At 46.0% G+C, this 16696-nt stretch overlaps 1 protein-coding gene across 2 annotated transcripts in view; it reads left to right on the forward strand.

Moving 5' to 3' along the window:
- MED13L (mediator complex subunit 13L) overlaps positions 1-16696 on the forward strand; it is a 421642-nt gene that overhangs the window by 217991 nt on the left and 186955 nt on the right. For both annotated transcript variants that reach the window (XM_038762515.1, XM_038762516.1), the window contains exon 3: positions 5742-5826. In XM_038762515.1, coding sequence (XP_038618443.1) covers positions 5742-5826 — 85 coding nt within the window. The remainder of the gene's footprint in view (positions 1-5741; positions 5827-16696) is intronic.

The raw sequence follows: 16696 nt of genomic DNA on the forward strand, positions 1-16696 counted from the left end.
TCACCAGAGCTGGTGATTTTTTTCCCACCTTTAGTCAGCTATTTGGACCTCTGTCATCTGTCTTCCCTCTATTTGTGTCACACTTCTCTTCACTCCCCGGGGTCAGATGCCCTTCACAGACATTTCAAACCTTTTGAACTAAGTTGGTCAGATGCATTTTGCCGCCCACTTTTATATGTGGTATAAAACATTTTCAAGAATATAGGTTTTTCACCCTTCACAATTTTATTCTCTCTCACGGTAATGTCTTCTCCCCTCTCACCCCTCCTTCTCAAATGAACAAGAGGAAGTTAGAGGAAATTGAGTTAATTTTGTAAACATCATCTTGATCCCCTCCCTCCCCCGGATTTCCTAGTGATCAGCAGTGGGAAATAACATAATTGGCAAATAGGAAGTTGACATTTCTGCAGGGCATACTGCTTTTGTTGGTGTTTTGGTTAGAAGAAATAAAAAAAAATAAGAATTTTGCAAAAGCCCAAGCCCCCCGGCTTTAGTTCTGGTAGAGGGAAGGTTACTAGAGTAGAGCCGTGAAGTCTGGAAATCTGGAAACCTGTCCCGTGCAATCGAAAAGAGTGAATGAGGTGTGAGGTTGTGGGTTGCAGTTGACAATTTGTTTTGATTTTCTCGTAAAGGGATGCACCGTAATGTCGGCTGGGCTACGTTTCAGGCCTGGCAATTCCCGCAAACCCGTGCTTTGGCAGAAGTGACTCTTTTGTGAATACTGTGGGATCTGTGATTTTTTTTTCGGTCGGTAGCGGGTGGTTTTGAGGATTTGGTAAAAGCTTTCCCAACGATCTTCGCGATTCATGAGCCTCATAATACTTAGCAGAATCCAGGTACAGAACATTTATTTGTGAGTAGAAGAAATCGGGCTTATGTTCAGATTTTCAGAGAGTGCGGAGACACGTGAATGGAAGCGGCATCGTTAGTGTTCTCTTATTCAACATCAGCTCCTTCAACCAAACTGCTTACCTTTTAAGTGGAGGGCAAAATTACGGAAAGGTTCCCGTTTCTTCCTTAAGTGGCCTTGTGTTTATTCAGTCTGGCAAAAGCGCTTAACAAATACCACAATTATTATGATTGAGGAACTATTAGGGATAATTACGGTTGGAGCGTTGGTCGAGCGCTTACTGTGTGCCAAGCATCGTACCAATAAGCTCGTTGTGGGCAGGGGATGTGTCTGTGGTTCGTTATATTGGACTTTCCCAACTGCTCAGTACAGTGCTGTGCACACAGTGAGCGCTTAGTAAATACGATTGAATGAATGAGGAAGTCAGTGAGTGAAAGGGTAGTTACAGGATAATCCGATTGGACACAGACTGTACTTACGGAGTCTAGAACCTCGTGCCAAGGAGGTGGGAGAACATAAGGGAGGTAGCAGATACGGAGAAGCAGAAGAGACTAGACAGATGGGCAGAAGAAGTGCTTAAAATTGAGAATGAACATCTAAGTGCCGCTTTTCAATGCTTAGGAGCCTCTGTTTTTTGTTCATTCATTCAGTTGTATTTATTAAGTGCTTACTGTGGGCAGAGCACTGTGCTAAGCGCTTGGGAAAGTTGGAGAAGCACTGTGGCTTAGTGGAAAGCGCACAGGCTTGGGAGTCAGAGGTCCTGGGTTCTAATCTCAGCTCCACCACTTGTCAGCTGCATGACTTTGGGCAAGTCATTTCACTTCTCTGGGCCTCAGTTACCTCATCTGGAAAATGGGGCTTAAAGCTGTGAGCCCCACGTGGGGCAATCTGATCACCTTGTATCCCCCACAGCGCTTAGAACAGTACTTCACACCTAGTAAGCGCTTAACAGATGCCATCATTATCATTATTATTATTACAGTACAGAAACAGAGAGAGACAGTCCCTGTCCACAACAAGCTCACAGTCCAGAGCTTGTTTTTTAAGGTACTTTGTTAGGAAATATCCATTTGAAGAAGTATGCTATATTATTTTATTGTACTTTTCCAAGCTCTTAGTGCAGTGCTGTGCACACAGTGAGTGCTCAATAAATTCAATTGATCCGTAATTTTTTATACTAATATCTATCTCCCTCCTCTAGACTGTAAGCCCATTGTGGCCTGGGAATGTATCTGTTTATTGTTGTACTGTGAGGAGTTGCATGGCTTAGTGGAAAGAGCATGGTCTTGGGAGTCAGAGGTCGTGGGTTCTAATCCCAACTCCGCCTCTTATCAGCTGTGTGACTTTGGGCAAGTCACTTCACTTCTCTGGGCTTCAGTGACCTCATCTTTAAAATGGGGATTAAGACTGTGAGCTCCACTTGGGACAACCTGATTACCTTGTATCTACCCCAGCTCTTTGAACAGTGATTGGCACATAGTAAGCGCTTAGCAAATACGATCATTATTATTGCTATTATTATTGTCCTCTCCCAAGCGTTTAGTCCAATTCTCTGCACACAGTAAGTGCTCAGTAATTACGATTGAATGAATGAATAAAACGCTTAGTACAGTGCCTGGCACACAGTAAGTGCTCAATAAATACTATTGAATGAATGAATCAAGCGCTTAGTACAGTGCTTGGCAAACAGTAAGTGCTCAGTAAATACGATTGAATGAATAATTGAATAAATGGACGAGTGAGTAAGTATCGCGGAGGGGCAAGAATGGTCAGACGTTAGTGGAGAGGTAATAAGCTGCTAAGAAGAAGGCCCGGGGAGGGGAGGTCTCGCAGGGATGGGGTTCCAGAAGGGTTGTAAAAGTGGGGAGAAATCGAGTCCGGCGGGTTGGAATGGGGGTGGAGTTCCCAGAAGGAGGGAGGACAGTGGGGTCAAGGGTCAGAGGCGGGAATGAGGCAGAGTGCGGAGGTGAGCTTGGCTGGATGGGAGAGAGCGAGCTGAGGCAGGGTGGGAGAAGAGAGCGGGCCAGAAAGGGAAGCAGCACTACTTCGTGGCTAGAGCCCGGGCTTGGGCGTCAGAAGGTCCTGATCCTGGCTCGGCCACGTGTCTGCCGGGTGACCTTGGGCAAGTCCCTTCACTACTCTGGGCCTCGGTTACCTCATTGGGAAAATGGAGTGAAGACTGTGAGCCCCACGTGGGACAACCTGATTACCTTGTATCTTCTCCAGCACTTAGAACAGTGCTTGGGACATAGTAAGCGCTTAACAAATACCATCATTATTATTATTATGTACCCCAGCACTTAGAATAGTGCCAGGCACATAGTAAATGCTCAGCATGTACCATAAAAAAAAAAGAGGGAGAGCAGTGGAATGCTGAGTAGACCAGTGGTCAGGGGCACCTGTTTGGTGTGGAGAGCTACTGGGAACCATTGTATTGTGCTCTCCCAAGCGCTTAGTACAGTGCTCCGCACCTAGGAGCAGCATATCTTAATGAGTCTCGGAGTCAGAAGGACCTGGGTTCTAATATCTGTTCTGCCACATGCCTGCTGGGTGACCTTGATCAGGTCACTTCACTTCTCTGGGCCTCAGTTCCCTCATCCATAAAATGGGATTTAGAATGTGAGCCGCATTTGGGACAAGGACTGTGTCCAACCTGATTAATTTGTACCTACCTCAGTGCTTAGAACAGTGCTTGGCACTCTCTTCTCCCACTCCCTTCCGTGTAGCCCTGACTTGCTCCCTTGGTTCTAACCCCCTCCGAGCCCCACAGCACGTATGTCCCGATCTGTAATTTATTGATTTGTAATGATGCCTTTCTCCCTCCCCCACCCGACAATTCCCCCACCCTTCCTGGACTGTAAGCATTTTGTAGGCAGGGAATGTATCTGTTTATTGTTGTACTGTGCTCTCCCAAGCACTTAGTACCGTGCTCCACACACAGGAAGCGCTCAATAAATATGATTGAATGAATGAATGAATTTTCCTGCTTTATGGATGAGGAAACTGAGGCTCAGAGAGGTTTACCGAATTGCTCCAGGTCACCCAGCAGGACAGCTGCCGAACTGGGATGAGAATTCTGGTCTCCCAACCTCAGGACATCACTCTTTCCCCAAGTCCCTGGTGCTTCCAGGGACTAAGAAGCCTTTTAACCTTCAGGGAGTCATCATCAGCACCAGCAGTGGTATTTATCAAGCACTTACTGTTCATTCATTCATTCTATCGAATATATTTCATTCATTCATTCATTCAATCATATTTATTGAGTGCTTACTGTGTGCAGAGCATTGGACTAAGCGCTTGGGAAGTACAATTCAACAAGAAATGAGACAGTCCCTGTCCACAACAGGCTCACAGTCTGTAGGGGGGAGACAGACATCAAAACCAATAAACAAGCATCAGCAGCATCATTATAACGAAATTCATTCATTCAATCGTATTTATTGAGCACTTACTGTGTGCAGAGCACTGTACTAAGCGTTTGGGAAGTACAATCGGCAACATATAGAGACAGTCCCTACCCAACAATGGGCTCACAGTCTAGAAGATTAGCACATTTTTATGTGGTATTTTTTGAACACTTACTGTGTGCCGAGCAGTGTATTAAGCACTGGGATAGATACAGACTGATCACGTTGGACACAGTCCCTGTCCCACACGGGGCTCACAATCTTAACCCCCACTCTCTGGATGAAGAAACTGAGGCACAGAGAAGTTAAGGGATTTGCCAAGGTCAACCGCAAAGTGGCAGAGCCGGAGTTAGAACCCAGGCCCTTCCCTGCTGCTTCCCTGAAATACAGACCACTGTACTGAGCACTTGGGAATTTTTTTTTTTTTAGCTTGTTCTAAACAGGAAAGGCATTAACTTCATCCTGGAGACTGTTAGCTTGTTGTGGATAGGGAAGCCGCTTACCAATTCTCTTGTATTTTGCTCCCACAAGCACTTAGTACAGTGCTCTGCACAGTCAGTTGCTCATTCAGTTGTATGTGAGCGCTTACTGTGTGCGGTTAGCGCTCAATAAATGTGGTCGATGATTTTGATCTCTCGACCATCTGTCCCTCCCTCACCCCCATAAGGAGAATCCTAAAGAATTGTTTACTTTCTCTATATGTTCAACTTGTACTTCCCAAGCGCTTAGTACAGTGCTCTGCACACAGTAAGCACTCAATAAATATGATTGATTGATTGATTGATTTGCTTTCTCAAGACCCCCACGGTCAGTTAGCCACCTCACCCCTACCTTCTAGACTGAAAGCTCGTTGTGGGCAGGGAATGTGTCTGTGTGTATTTATGTTGGAGTCTCCCAATCGCTTAGTACAGTGCTCTGCACACCCTAAGCGCTCAATAAACACGATTGACCGACTGACATTGGGCTGTAGACTTCTTAAATTGAGGTACTTCGGTCTGGAGAGTGTAGCCAAGGTTCCTCTAGGATCCCGGATCTGAAGTTGCCCAGCTCCAATCCACGGATTGATTGGTGAGGTTAAAGTGTCCGGAGATTTATAGAGACTCTATTCAGTTCATAGCTCTTTTGGGGTTGCAGTTGAGAGTTTTAAAATAACCGGTATCGATCGGGTTAGAATAAAGGACGGAGGAGAACGCGCCTCCTTGTTTCCTTTGTGCTTTCTACCGTTACCATATTAAAAAAAATAAACTCCTTCAGGAAATGCATTCATTTCTTCAGTAAACTTTTGCCCAGTTCACAGACATATTTTTAACAGGCAGCTTAGGAATTTGAGTATTTTCTGGCCCCTTTCCAAATATCTTTGTCAATGAAAAGCAGATCTTCAGTTGCTTCACCCCTGCCGCATCTCTGTTTTAATTATGATTTCCATTTCTTCTCGTTTGGTAGTTCACTGCTGGGCTAAAAATGGCGCGTGTTTTGTTTTGTAGTGGTGGAAGAAGGATTGTGGGAGAACGGGCTTTCCTACGAATGCAGGACTCTCCTCTTCAAAGCGATCCACAATTTACTGGAAAGGTAAGAGAGACCCGTTTTTGTTATTGTGTTATGGTATTTCATTCCTTCATTCAATCATATTTATCGAGCGCTTACTGTGTGCAAAGCACTGCACTAAGCGCTTGGGAGAGTACAATTCGGCAACAGATAGAGACGATCCCTGCCCAACAGCAGGCTCACGGTTTAGAAAGGGGGAGATAGACAACAAAACAAAACAAGTAGGCAGGCATCAATAGCATCAATACACATCAATAAAATAAATAGAATAATAAATATGTAGGTATATACACACAAGTGCTGTGGGGCGGGGAGAGGGGTAGAGCAGAAGGAGGGAGTTGGGGTGAAGGGGTTGGGAGGAGGGGCACAGAGAAAGGGGGGCTCAGTCTGGGAAGGCCTCCTGGAGGAGGTGAGCTCTCAGTAGGGTTTTGAAGGGGGGAAGAGGGCTAGTTTGGCGGCTGTGTGAAGGGAGGGCATTCCAGGCCAGGGGCAGGACGTGAGCCGGGGGGTCGACGGCGGGACAAGTGAGAATGAGGCCCAGTGAGGAGGTTAGTGGCGGCAGAGGAGCGGAGGGTGTGGGCTGGGATTTTATTTTATTAGTATGTTTGGTTTTGTTCTCTGTCTCCCCCTTTTAGACTGTGAGCCCACTGTTGGGTAGGGACTGTCTCTGTATGTTGCCAACTTGTACTTCCCAAGCGCTTAGTACAGTGCTCTGCACACAGTAAGCGCTCAATTAATACGATTGATTGATTGATTGATTGATTGAGAAGGAAAGAAGGGAGGGGAGGTAGGAGGGGGGCAAGAGGATGGACAGCTTTGAAGCCACTAGTGGGGAGTTTTTGCTTGATAAATGGATAAATTCATCATAAATTTACAAATTGATAAATATGATAAATGCAATAACTACAATTGAATGTATTTGATAATGGTGATGATGCCGATGGGGGTAGTATTTGGTAATCGCTTACTATGTGCCCAGCTCTGGGGTAGGTAATAATAACGATAATAATAATAATAATAGCATTTATTAAGCGCATACTATGTGCAAAGCATCATCATCAATCATCAGTCGTATTTATTGAGCGCTTGCTATGTGCAGAGCACTGTACTAAGCACTTGAAAAAAGCGCTTGTACAAAGCACTGTTCTCAGCACTGGGGAGGTTACAAGGTGATCAAGTTGTCCCACGTGGGGCTCACAGTCTTCATCCCCATCTTACAGATGAGGTAACTGAGGCCCAGAGAAGTGAAGTGAGTTTCCCAAAGTCACACAGCTGACAAGTGGCGAAGCTGGGATTTGAACCTATGACTTGTGCCTCCAAAGCCCATGCTCTTTCCACTGAGCCACGCTGCTTCTCTACAGGGCAGTACAGTATAGTGCATTCATGCACAGTCCCTGTTCCTGTCCCAGTTGGCTCTGAAGATGGGGAGAAGCAGGGCTCTGCCGGTTGTGTTCTGTGAAGCAGCTGGGCTTAGTGGCTAGAACCCGGGCCCGGGAGTCAGAAGGACCTGGGTTCTAATCCCAGCTTTGCCGTTTGTCTGCTGTGTCACTTTGGGCAAGTCACTTCACTTCTCTGGGCCTCAGTTCCCTCTTCTGTAAAATAATAATAATAATGATGGCATTTGTTAAGCGCTTACTATGTGCAAAGCACCGTTCTAAGCACTGGGGGGTATACAAGGTGATCAGGTTGTCCCACGTGGGGCTCACAGTCTTCATCCCCATTTTACAGATGAGGTAACTGAGGCTCAGAGAAGATAAGTGACTTGCCCAGTGTCACAGAGCAGACGTGGTGGAGCTGGGATTCAAACCCATGACCTCTGACTCTAAAGTCCGCCCTCTTTCCACTGAGCCACGCTGCTTCTCAGTCCACGCTTCTCAGTAAAATGGGGATGAAGACTGTGAGCCCCATGTGGGACAGGGACTGTATCCAACCCAATTTGCTTGTATTCATCCCAGCCCTTAGTACAATTCCTGGCACGTAGTAAGCGCTTAACAAATACCACCGTTATCATTATTATTGTCTACTGTGGAGGTTTCCGACTATACCCAGCCAGGTAGAGAAGCCTTTGTGTATAAGATTTATTGGGATTCCATCCAGGAGAGAGTGGAGTGTACTATTCTATTTATTTTGTTAATGATGTGCATTTAGCTTTAATTCTGTTTGTTCTGACGACTTGACATGTGTCTACATGTTTTGTTTTGTTGTCTGTCTCCCCCTTCTAGACTGTGAGCCTGTTGTTGGGTAGGGACCATCTCTATCTTTCCAACTTGTTCTTCCCAAGCGCTTAGTACAGTGCTCCACACACAGTAAGCGCTCAATAAATATGATTGAATGAATGAATGGATGGAAGGAATGAAAGAGAAGCATATGGGTGTGAAAGATTGGTTGGGAGCATTATCAGTGATTTTGGTTTTTTTTATGGTATTTGTTAGGCGCTTGCTATGTGTCCAATACTGTTCTAAGCACTGGGGGACGCAAGTTAACCAAATAGTAAAGTCTTTATGTTATAGATCTGTTGGGGTTCCCTCTGGGAGAAAATGGACGGAATGGAGAAGGAGATATGTGTGAGATTGGTTGGGACCATGATCAGGGTTTTTTTGTTTGTTCATTTGTTTTCATGGTATTTGTTAAGCGCTTACTATGGGCCAAACACTGTTTTAAGCACTGGGGTAGATGCAGGTTAATCAGGTTGGACACAGTCCCTGTCCCCCTTGGGCCTCCCAGTTTAAGTCGCAGGGAGTAGGATTGAATCCCAATTAATAGCATTCATCAAGTGCTTACTGCAGCAGAGGACTGTACTAAGCAGCGTGGCTCAGTGGAAAGAGCAGGGGCTTTGGAGTCAGAGATCTTGAATTCAAATCCCAGCTCTGCCAATTGTCAGCTGTGTAACTTTGGGCAAGTCACTTCACTTCTCTGGGCCTCAGTTACCTCATCTGTAAAATGGGGATTAAGACTGTGAGCCCCCTGTGGGACAACCTGATCACCTTGTAACCTCCCCAGAGTTTAGAACAATGCTTTGCACATAGTAAGTTCTTAATGAATGCATTATTATTATTGCTATTATTATTACTAAGCCCTTTGGAGAGTACAGTGCAACAATATAACTGACATATTCTCCACACAATGAGTTTACAGTCTAGAGCGGGAGACAGACTGAGACACAGAGAAGTGAAGCGACTTGCCTAAGATCCCACAGCAGACAAGTGGTGGGGAATGCATTTGTTTAATAATGATAATAATGATAGTGTTTGTTAAGCATTTCCTATGTGCCAAGCAATCAATCAATCAATCAATCAATCGTATTTATTGAGCGCTTACTATGTGCAGAGCACTGTACTAAGTGCTTGGGAAGTACAAATTGGCAGCACATAGAGACAGTCCCTACCCAACAGTGGGCTCACAGTCTAAAAGGGGGAGACAGAGAACAGAACCAAACATACCAACAAAATAAAATAAATAGGATAGAAATGTACAAGTAAAATAAATAAATAAATAAATAGAGTAATAAATATGTACAACCATATATACATATATACAGGTGCTGTGGGGAAGGGAAGGAGGTAAGATGGGGGGATGGAGAGGGGCTCAGTCTGGGAAGGCCTCCTGGAGGAGGTGAGCTCTCAGCAGGGCCTTGAAGGGAGGAAGAGAGCTAGCTTGGCGGAGGGGCAGAGGGAGGGCATTCCAGGCCCGGGGGATGACGTGGGCCGGGGGTCGACGGCGGGACAGGCGAGAACGAGGTACAGTGAGGAGATTAGCGGTGGAGGAGCGGAGGGTGCGGGCTGGGCAGTAGAAGGAGAGAAGGGAGGTGAGGTAGGAGGGGGCCAGGGGATGGACAGCCTTGAAGCCCAGGGTGAGGAGTTTCTGCCTGATGCGCAGATTGATTGGTAGCCACTGGAGATTTTTGAGGAGGGGAGTAATATGCCCAGAGCGTTTCTGGCCAAAGATAATCCGGGCAGCAGCATGAAGTATGGATTGAAGTGGAGAGAGACACGAGGATGGGAGATCAGAGAGAAGGCTGGTGCAGTAGTCCAGACGGGATAGGATGAGAGCTTGAATGAGCAGGGTAGCGGTATGGATGGAGAGGAAAGGGCGGATCTTGGCAATGTTGCGGAGCTGAGACCGGCAGGTTTTGGTGACGGCTTGGATGTGAGGGGTGAATGAGAGAGCGGAGTCGAGGATGACACCAAGGTTGCGGGCTTGTGAGACGGGAAGGATGGTAGTGCCGTCAACAGAGATGGGAAAGTCAGGGAGAGGACAAGGTTTGGGAGGGAAGACAAGGAGCTCAAGCACTGTTCTAAGCACTGGGGTAGATACAAGGTAATCAGGCTGTCCGAGGGGTTTACAGTCTTAATCCCCATTTTACAGATGAGGTAACTGAGGCACAGAGAAGTTGACTTGACCAAAGTCACACAGCAGACAAGTGGCGGAGCTGGGATTAGAACCCATGACCTCTGACTCCCAAGCCTGGGCTCTTTCCATTAAGCCAGGCTGCTTTGCTATTGTTTATTGTTGTCGTCCCCGCCCACGCGCTTAGTACAGTGCTCTGCACATAGCAAGCACTCGATAAATACAATTGAGTGAGGGAATAATAATAATAATAATAATGGCATTTATTAAGCACTTACTATGTGCAAAGCACTGTTCTAAGCACTGGGAAGGTTACAAGGTGATCAGGTTGTCCCACGGGAGGCTCACAGTCTTAACCCCCATTTTACAGATGAGGGAACTGAGGCACAGAGAAGTTAAGCGACTTGCCCAAAGTCACACAGCTGACAATTGGCAGAGCCGGGATTTGAGCCCATGACCTCTGACTCCAAAGCCCGGGCTCTTTTCCACTAAGCCACGCTTCTTCCCTATGAATGAATGAATGAATGAGGCGGGATTAGAACCCAGGTGCTCTGACTCCTGGGACCGTGGTCTAGCCACAGGACTATGCTGCTTCACACCCCTTACTGGAGTGTAAGCTCCCTGTGGGCAGAAGTTGCCTCTCCTGTCTGTTATACTCTCCCAACTGCTTAGAAGTAATAATAATAATAATAATAATAATAATAATAATAATAATGGCATTTATTAAGCGCTTACTATGTGCAGAGCACTGTTCTAAGCGCTGGGGAATTTACAAGGTGATCAGGTTGCCCCATGTGGGGCTCACAGTCTTAATCCCCATTTTACAGATGAGGTAACTGAGGCCCAGAGAAGTTAAGTGACTTGCCCAAAGTCACACAGCCTGCGAGTGGTGGAGCCGGGATTTGAACCCATGACCTCTGACTCCAAAGCCCGGGCTCTTTCCACTGAGCCACGCTGCTTCTGTAGTACTGTGCTCTGCCCAGTCAGTCAGTTAATGGTATTTATTGAGCTCTTTCTGTGTGCAGAGCATTGTACTAAGCTCTTGGGAGAGTCTAATAATAATAATAATAATAATAATAATGATGGCATTTATTAAGCGCTTACTGTGTGCAAAGCACTGTTCTAAGCACTGGGGTGGTTACAAGGTGATCAGGTTGTCCCATGGGGGGCTCACACTCTTAATCCCTACAGATGAGGGAGCTGAGTGCCAGAGAAGTGAAGTGACTTGCCCAAAGTCACACAGCTGACTAGGGGCGGAGCCGGGATTTGAACCCATGACCTCTGACTCCAAAGCCCGGGCTCTTTCCACTGAGCCACACTGCTTCTCTACAACAGAACAGACACATTCTTTGCCGACAACGAGCTTACAGTTTAGAGGGGGAGATAGGCATTAATGCAAGTGAGAAAGTACCTGTTTCCCTTTAAACACTGGATATTCACCCCATGTTCAGCCCCATAGCACTTACGCACATATTGGTTTTTGTTATTTATTGATTTTAATGTCAAGACTGCAAGCTCCTGGATGGTAATTTCCCATGTGCTCAGTACATCATCATCATCAATCGTATTTATTGAGCGCTTACTATGTGCAGAGCACTGTACTAAGCGCTTGGGAAGTACAAATTGGCAACATATAGAGACAGTCCCCACCCAACAGTGGGCTCACAGTCTAAAAGGGGGAGACAGAGAACAAAACCAAACATACTAACAAAATAAAATAAAACTAACAAAATAAAATAAAGTACAGTACTCTGCACTCCCCAAGTGCTCAATGAATATCATCGATCGATGGCATGATAATGAGAGCAGAGATTATTGGAGTTTATTTCAATGGCTTGCATCCTTGGAATACCATTTGTTCTTCCAAGGGTATTTTTTGTTGCTGTTGTTGGTTTGCCAACAGAGCTTGCCAAGATGATTGATTATTTGTTCCTCTGTTTTTCAAATGCTCAAGGATATGTTTAATTAAAAAGGAGTCTCATTTACCGTCTTAAAGCTAGTCTCACTTGGAATGACAGAAAGGGGGCATATAATAAGAATAATAATGACGGTATTTGTTAGGCGCTTAGTATGTGCCAAGCACTATTTTAAGCGCTGGGCACCATCTTCCTTCCAAAAGGCCACATTTGCAAATGTTCGTAGAACGATGAGTCACCGCTGTGATTTATCCGAAGTAATTTTAGTGCGGAGATTAAGCTTTTATGTGGCAAAAGCCCGAAACCTCATGAAGAATGCCATCATTTCATTGCCTCTCGCTATCGATCGGTGCGCCCTTGATTTTGTTGCGCGATCTCACGGAATGTTTTTGTTTCTGAAAGAAAAGGGCTTGGGGAGAGAATGTTTTCATAATCTTACATCATTTCCCCCTACAAGCAGGTTTTAATATTGAGCTGATTTGCATATCATTGTTTGCCGGCATCCAACCAAGAGCCTTTCAGGTGAGGTGGCTGCCAGCAGTCTTGGCAAATGAAGATTTTATCAATCAATCAATCAATCGTATTTATTGAGCGCTTACTATGTGCAGAGCACTGTACTAAGCGCTTGGGAAGTACAAATTGGCATCACATAGAGACAGTCCCTACCCGATAGTGGGCTCACAGTCTAAAAGGGGGAGACAGAGAACAGAACCAAACATACCAACAAAATAAAATAAGTAGGATAGAAATGTACAAGTAAAATAAATAAATAAATAAATAAACAGAGTAATAAATATGTACAACCATATATACATATATACAGGTGCTGTGGGGAGGGGAAGGCGGTAAGGCGGGGGGATGGAGAGGGGGACGAGGGGGAGAGGAAAGAAGGGGCTCAATCTGGGAAGGCCTCCTGGAGGAGGTGAGCTCTCAGCAGGGCCTTGAAGGGAGGAAGAGAGCTAGCTTGGCGGATGGGCAGAGGGAGGGCATTCCAGGCCCGGGGGATGACGTGGTATAATAATAATAATAGTGATATTTGTTGAGTGCTTGCCATGTGTACCAGAGAAGCAGCGTGGCTCAATGGAAAGAGCCCGGGCTTTGGAGTCAGAGGTCATGGGTTCACATCCCAGCTCTGCCACTTGTCAGCTGTGTGACTTTGGGCAAGTCACTTCACTTCTCTGGCCCTCAGTTGCCACATCTGTAAAATGGGGATTAAGAGTGTGAGCCCCCCATGAGACAACCTGATCACCTTGTAACCTCCCCAGCGCTTAGAACAGTGCTTTGCACATAGTAAATGCTTAACAAATGCCATCATATATATATATATATACCAGGCACTGTTCAAATGCTGGCGTGGATACAAGCAAATCGGGTTGGACACAGTCCCTGTCCCACATGGGGCTCACAGTGTCAATTCCATTTCCCAGATGAGGTAACTAAAGCCCAGAGAAGTGAAGTGAATTACCCAAGGTCACACAGCAGACAAGTGGCAGAGCTGGGATGAGAACCCACTTCCTTCTGACTCCCGGGCCCATGCTCTATCCACTAGGCCACGCTGCTTTTCAGAAAATTTGGGACGCCCTTGGATTAGGTCCTTCTAGTCACCTCTCCTTCAGCCCCACAGAACGTCCGTAAATATGTCATTTCTTTACTTCTTTGAAGCAGCGTGGCTCAGTGGAAAGAGCGCGGGCTTTGGAATCAGAGGTCATGGGTTTGAATCCTGGCTCTGTCACATGTCTGCTGTGTGACCTTGGGCAAATCACTTAACTTCTCGGAGCCTCAGTTGCCTCATCTGTAGAATGGGGATGATGACTGTGAGCCCCACGCGGGACAGCCTGATCACCTTGTATCCCCCCCAGCGCTTAGAACAGTGCTTTGCAAATAGTAAGTGCTTAAAAATGCTATTATTATTATTATTATTATTATTATTACTTCTGTCGACGTCTGTCTCTCCCTCTATTCATTCCATTGTATTTATTCATTCATTCATTCATTCATTCATTCAATCGTATTTATTGAGCACTTACTGTGTGCAGAGCCCTGTACTAAGCGCTTGGGAAGTACAAATCGGCAACATATTGAGACGGCCCCTGCACAACAACGAGCTCACAATCTAGAATCAGCGTGGCAATCTGAGAAGCAGCGTGGCTCAGTGGAAAGAGCCCGGGCTTTGGAGTCAGAGGTCACGGGTTCAAATCCTGGCTCCGCCAATTGTTAGCTGTGTGACGTTGGGCAAGTCACTTAACTTCCCTGTGCCTCAGTTACCTCATCTGTAAAATGGAGATTAAGACTGTGAGCCCCACTTGGGACAACCTGATCACCTTGTATCCCCCCAGTGCTTAGAACAGTGCTTTGCACATAGTAAGTGCTTAACAAATACCATTATTATTATTATTATTATTATTATCATTATTAGAAGTGACTGTAAGCGCTAGACTGTAAGCTCTCCGTGGGGAGGGAACGTGTCTACCGACTCGTGTTATTTTGTTTTCCCCCAAGTGCTTAGTACAGTGCTCTGCACACAGTAAGTGCTCCATAAATACCATTGACTGACTGACAGTATGCGTTTAATAAATACGATCGATTGATTGATTTGAGCGGATTTTCCCCCTGATGCCTTCTTTTGGGTGAGGCCATCTTGAGTCTAGCACAGACTTGCTCTCTTTTATTACGACTCATTGCCTTCTTCCTCCGAGCTGGAATGGGTTGCGGTCAGCCGGGTTCCTTCAGGAATCTCGGCCAGCCTGCCCCCTCAGCGGGCCTTCCCTGGATGAGTCGATCCCCATTTTCCCGGTGAGGTAACGTAGGCACAGAGAAGTGAAGTGACTTGCCCGAGGCCACACAGCAGGCGAGTGGCAGAACCAGGAATAGAACCTGTGACCCAGCTTGAAAATATACTAATGTTCAGGCGGATAGTTCTGAAGTGCTTACTACAGTGCTCTGCACACAGTAAGCGCTCAGTAAATACCATTGATGATGATGATTTGGAGTTGTATATTTTTAGACTGTGAGCCCACTGTTGGGTAGGGACTGTCTCTATATGTTGCCAACTTGTACTTCCCAAGCGCTTAGTACAGTGCTCTGCACACAGTAAGCGCTCAATAAATACGATTGATGATGATGATGATGGAGCTTCTTTGAAACCGACCCCAGGAATGTAGATGAAACATGTAGACGTAGCTGCGATTTTCCTTAATATTACGTGGCGTTCGAAATGAGTCTGAAATCTAACTTCGGTACAGAAAATCCTGTTGGTTTTCATTGGGCTCGTTTCATTCTTGAAACAGGTCACTCAATCAGTCGTATTTATCGAGCGCTTACTGTGTGCAGAGCACTGTACTAAGCGCTTGGGAAGTACAAGTTAGCACCATATAGAGACGGTCCCTACCCAACAGTGGGCTCACAGTCTAGAAGTGGGAGACAGAGAACAAAACCAAACATATTAACAAAATAAAACAAATAGAATAGATATGTACAGGTAAAATAGAGTAATAAATATGTACAAACATATACATATATACAGGTGCTGTGGGGAAGGGAAGGAGGTAAGGCGGGGGGGATGGAGAGTGGGAGGAGGGGGAGAGGAATCAATCAATCAGTCAGTCGTATTTATTGAGCGCTTACTGTGTGCAGAGCACTGTACTAAGCGCTTGGGAAGTACAGGTCATGATATTAATTCCTTCATTCATATTTATTGAGCACTTACCGAGTGCAGAGCGCCGTAATAATAATAATAATGATGATGGTGTTTGTTAAGCGCTTACTATGTGCCAAGCACTGTTCTAAGCGCTGAGGGAGATACAAGGTAATCAGGTTGTCCCATGTGGGGCTCACAGTCTCAATCCCCATTTTACAGATGAGGTCACTGAGGCACAGGAAAGTGAAGTGACTTGCCCAAAGTCACACAGCTGACAAGTGGCGGAGCTGGGATTTTTTTTTTTTTAATGGCATTTATTGAGCGCCTACTATGTGCAAAGCACTGTTCTAAGCGCTGGGGAGGTTACAAGGTGATCAGGTTGTCCCACGGGGGGCTCACAGTCTTAATCCCCATTTTACAGATGAGGTAACTGAGGCACAGAGAAGTGAAGTGACTTGCCCAAAGTCACACAGCTGACAATTGGCAGAGCCGGGATTAGAACCCACAATCTTGGACTCCCAAGCCCGTGCTTTTTCCTCCAAGCCACACTCTTTCTCATGCTTGGGAGAGTGCAACAAAACAATATAATAGTTGCATTCCCTGCCCACAAGGAACTTATAGTCTAGAGGAGTCTACCAGTTCCCAAGTCCCAATTCACTGTGTACCTCCAATGGCAACGCACGAGAAGCCATGCGACCTAGTGGATAGAGCCCGGGCTTGGGAGTCGGCAGCCCTGGGTTCAAATCCTGGCTCCGCCAGTTGTCCTCCGCGTGACCTTGGGCTGGTCACTTCACTTCTCGGGGCCTCGGTTACCTCATTGGTAAAACGAGGATTAAGACTGTGTGCCCCGTGTGCGACAGGGACCGCATCCGACACTAGTGACAGTAAGTGCTTTACAAATACTAATAATTGAAAACAGAAACAAAAATTCAAAGGAGCTCTTCTATTGAGCACTGCCAAAGAGCACCAAGAGCAGCCATGCGACGCCAGCGCT

This window comes from Tachyglossus aculeatus, chromosome 21, assembly GCF_015852505.1.
Source record: "Tachyglossus aculeatus isolate mTacAcu1 chromosome 21, mTacAcu1.pri, whole genome shotgun sequence".
Lineage (NCBI taxonomy): Eukaryota > Metazoa > Chordata > Mammalia > Monotremata > Tachyglossidae > Tachyglossus > Tachyglossus aculeatus.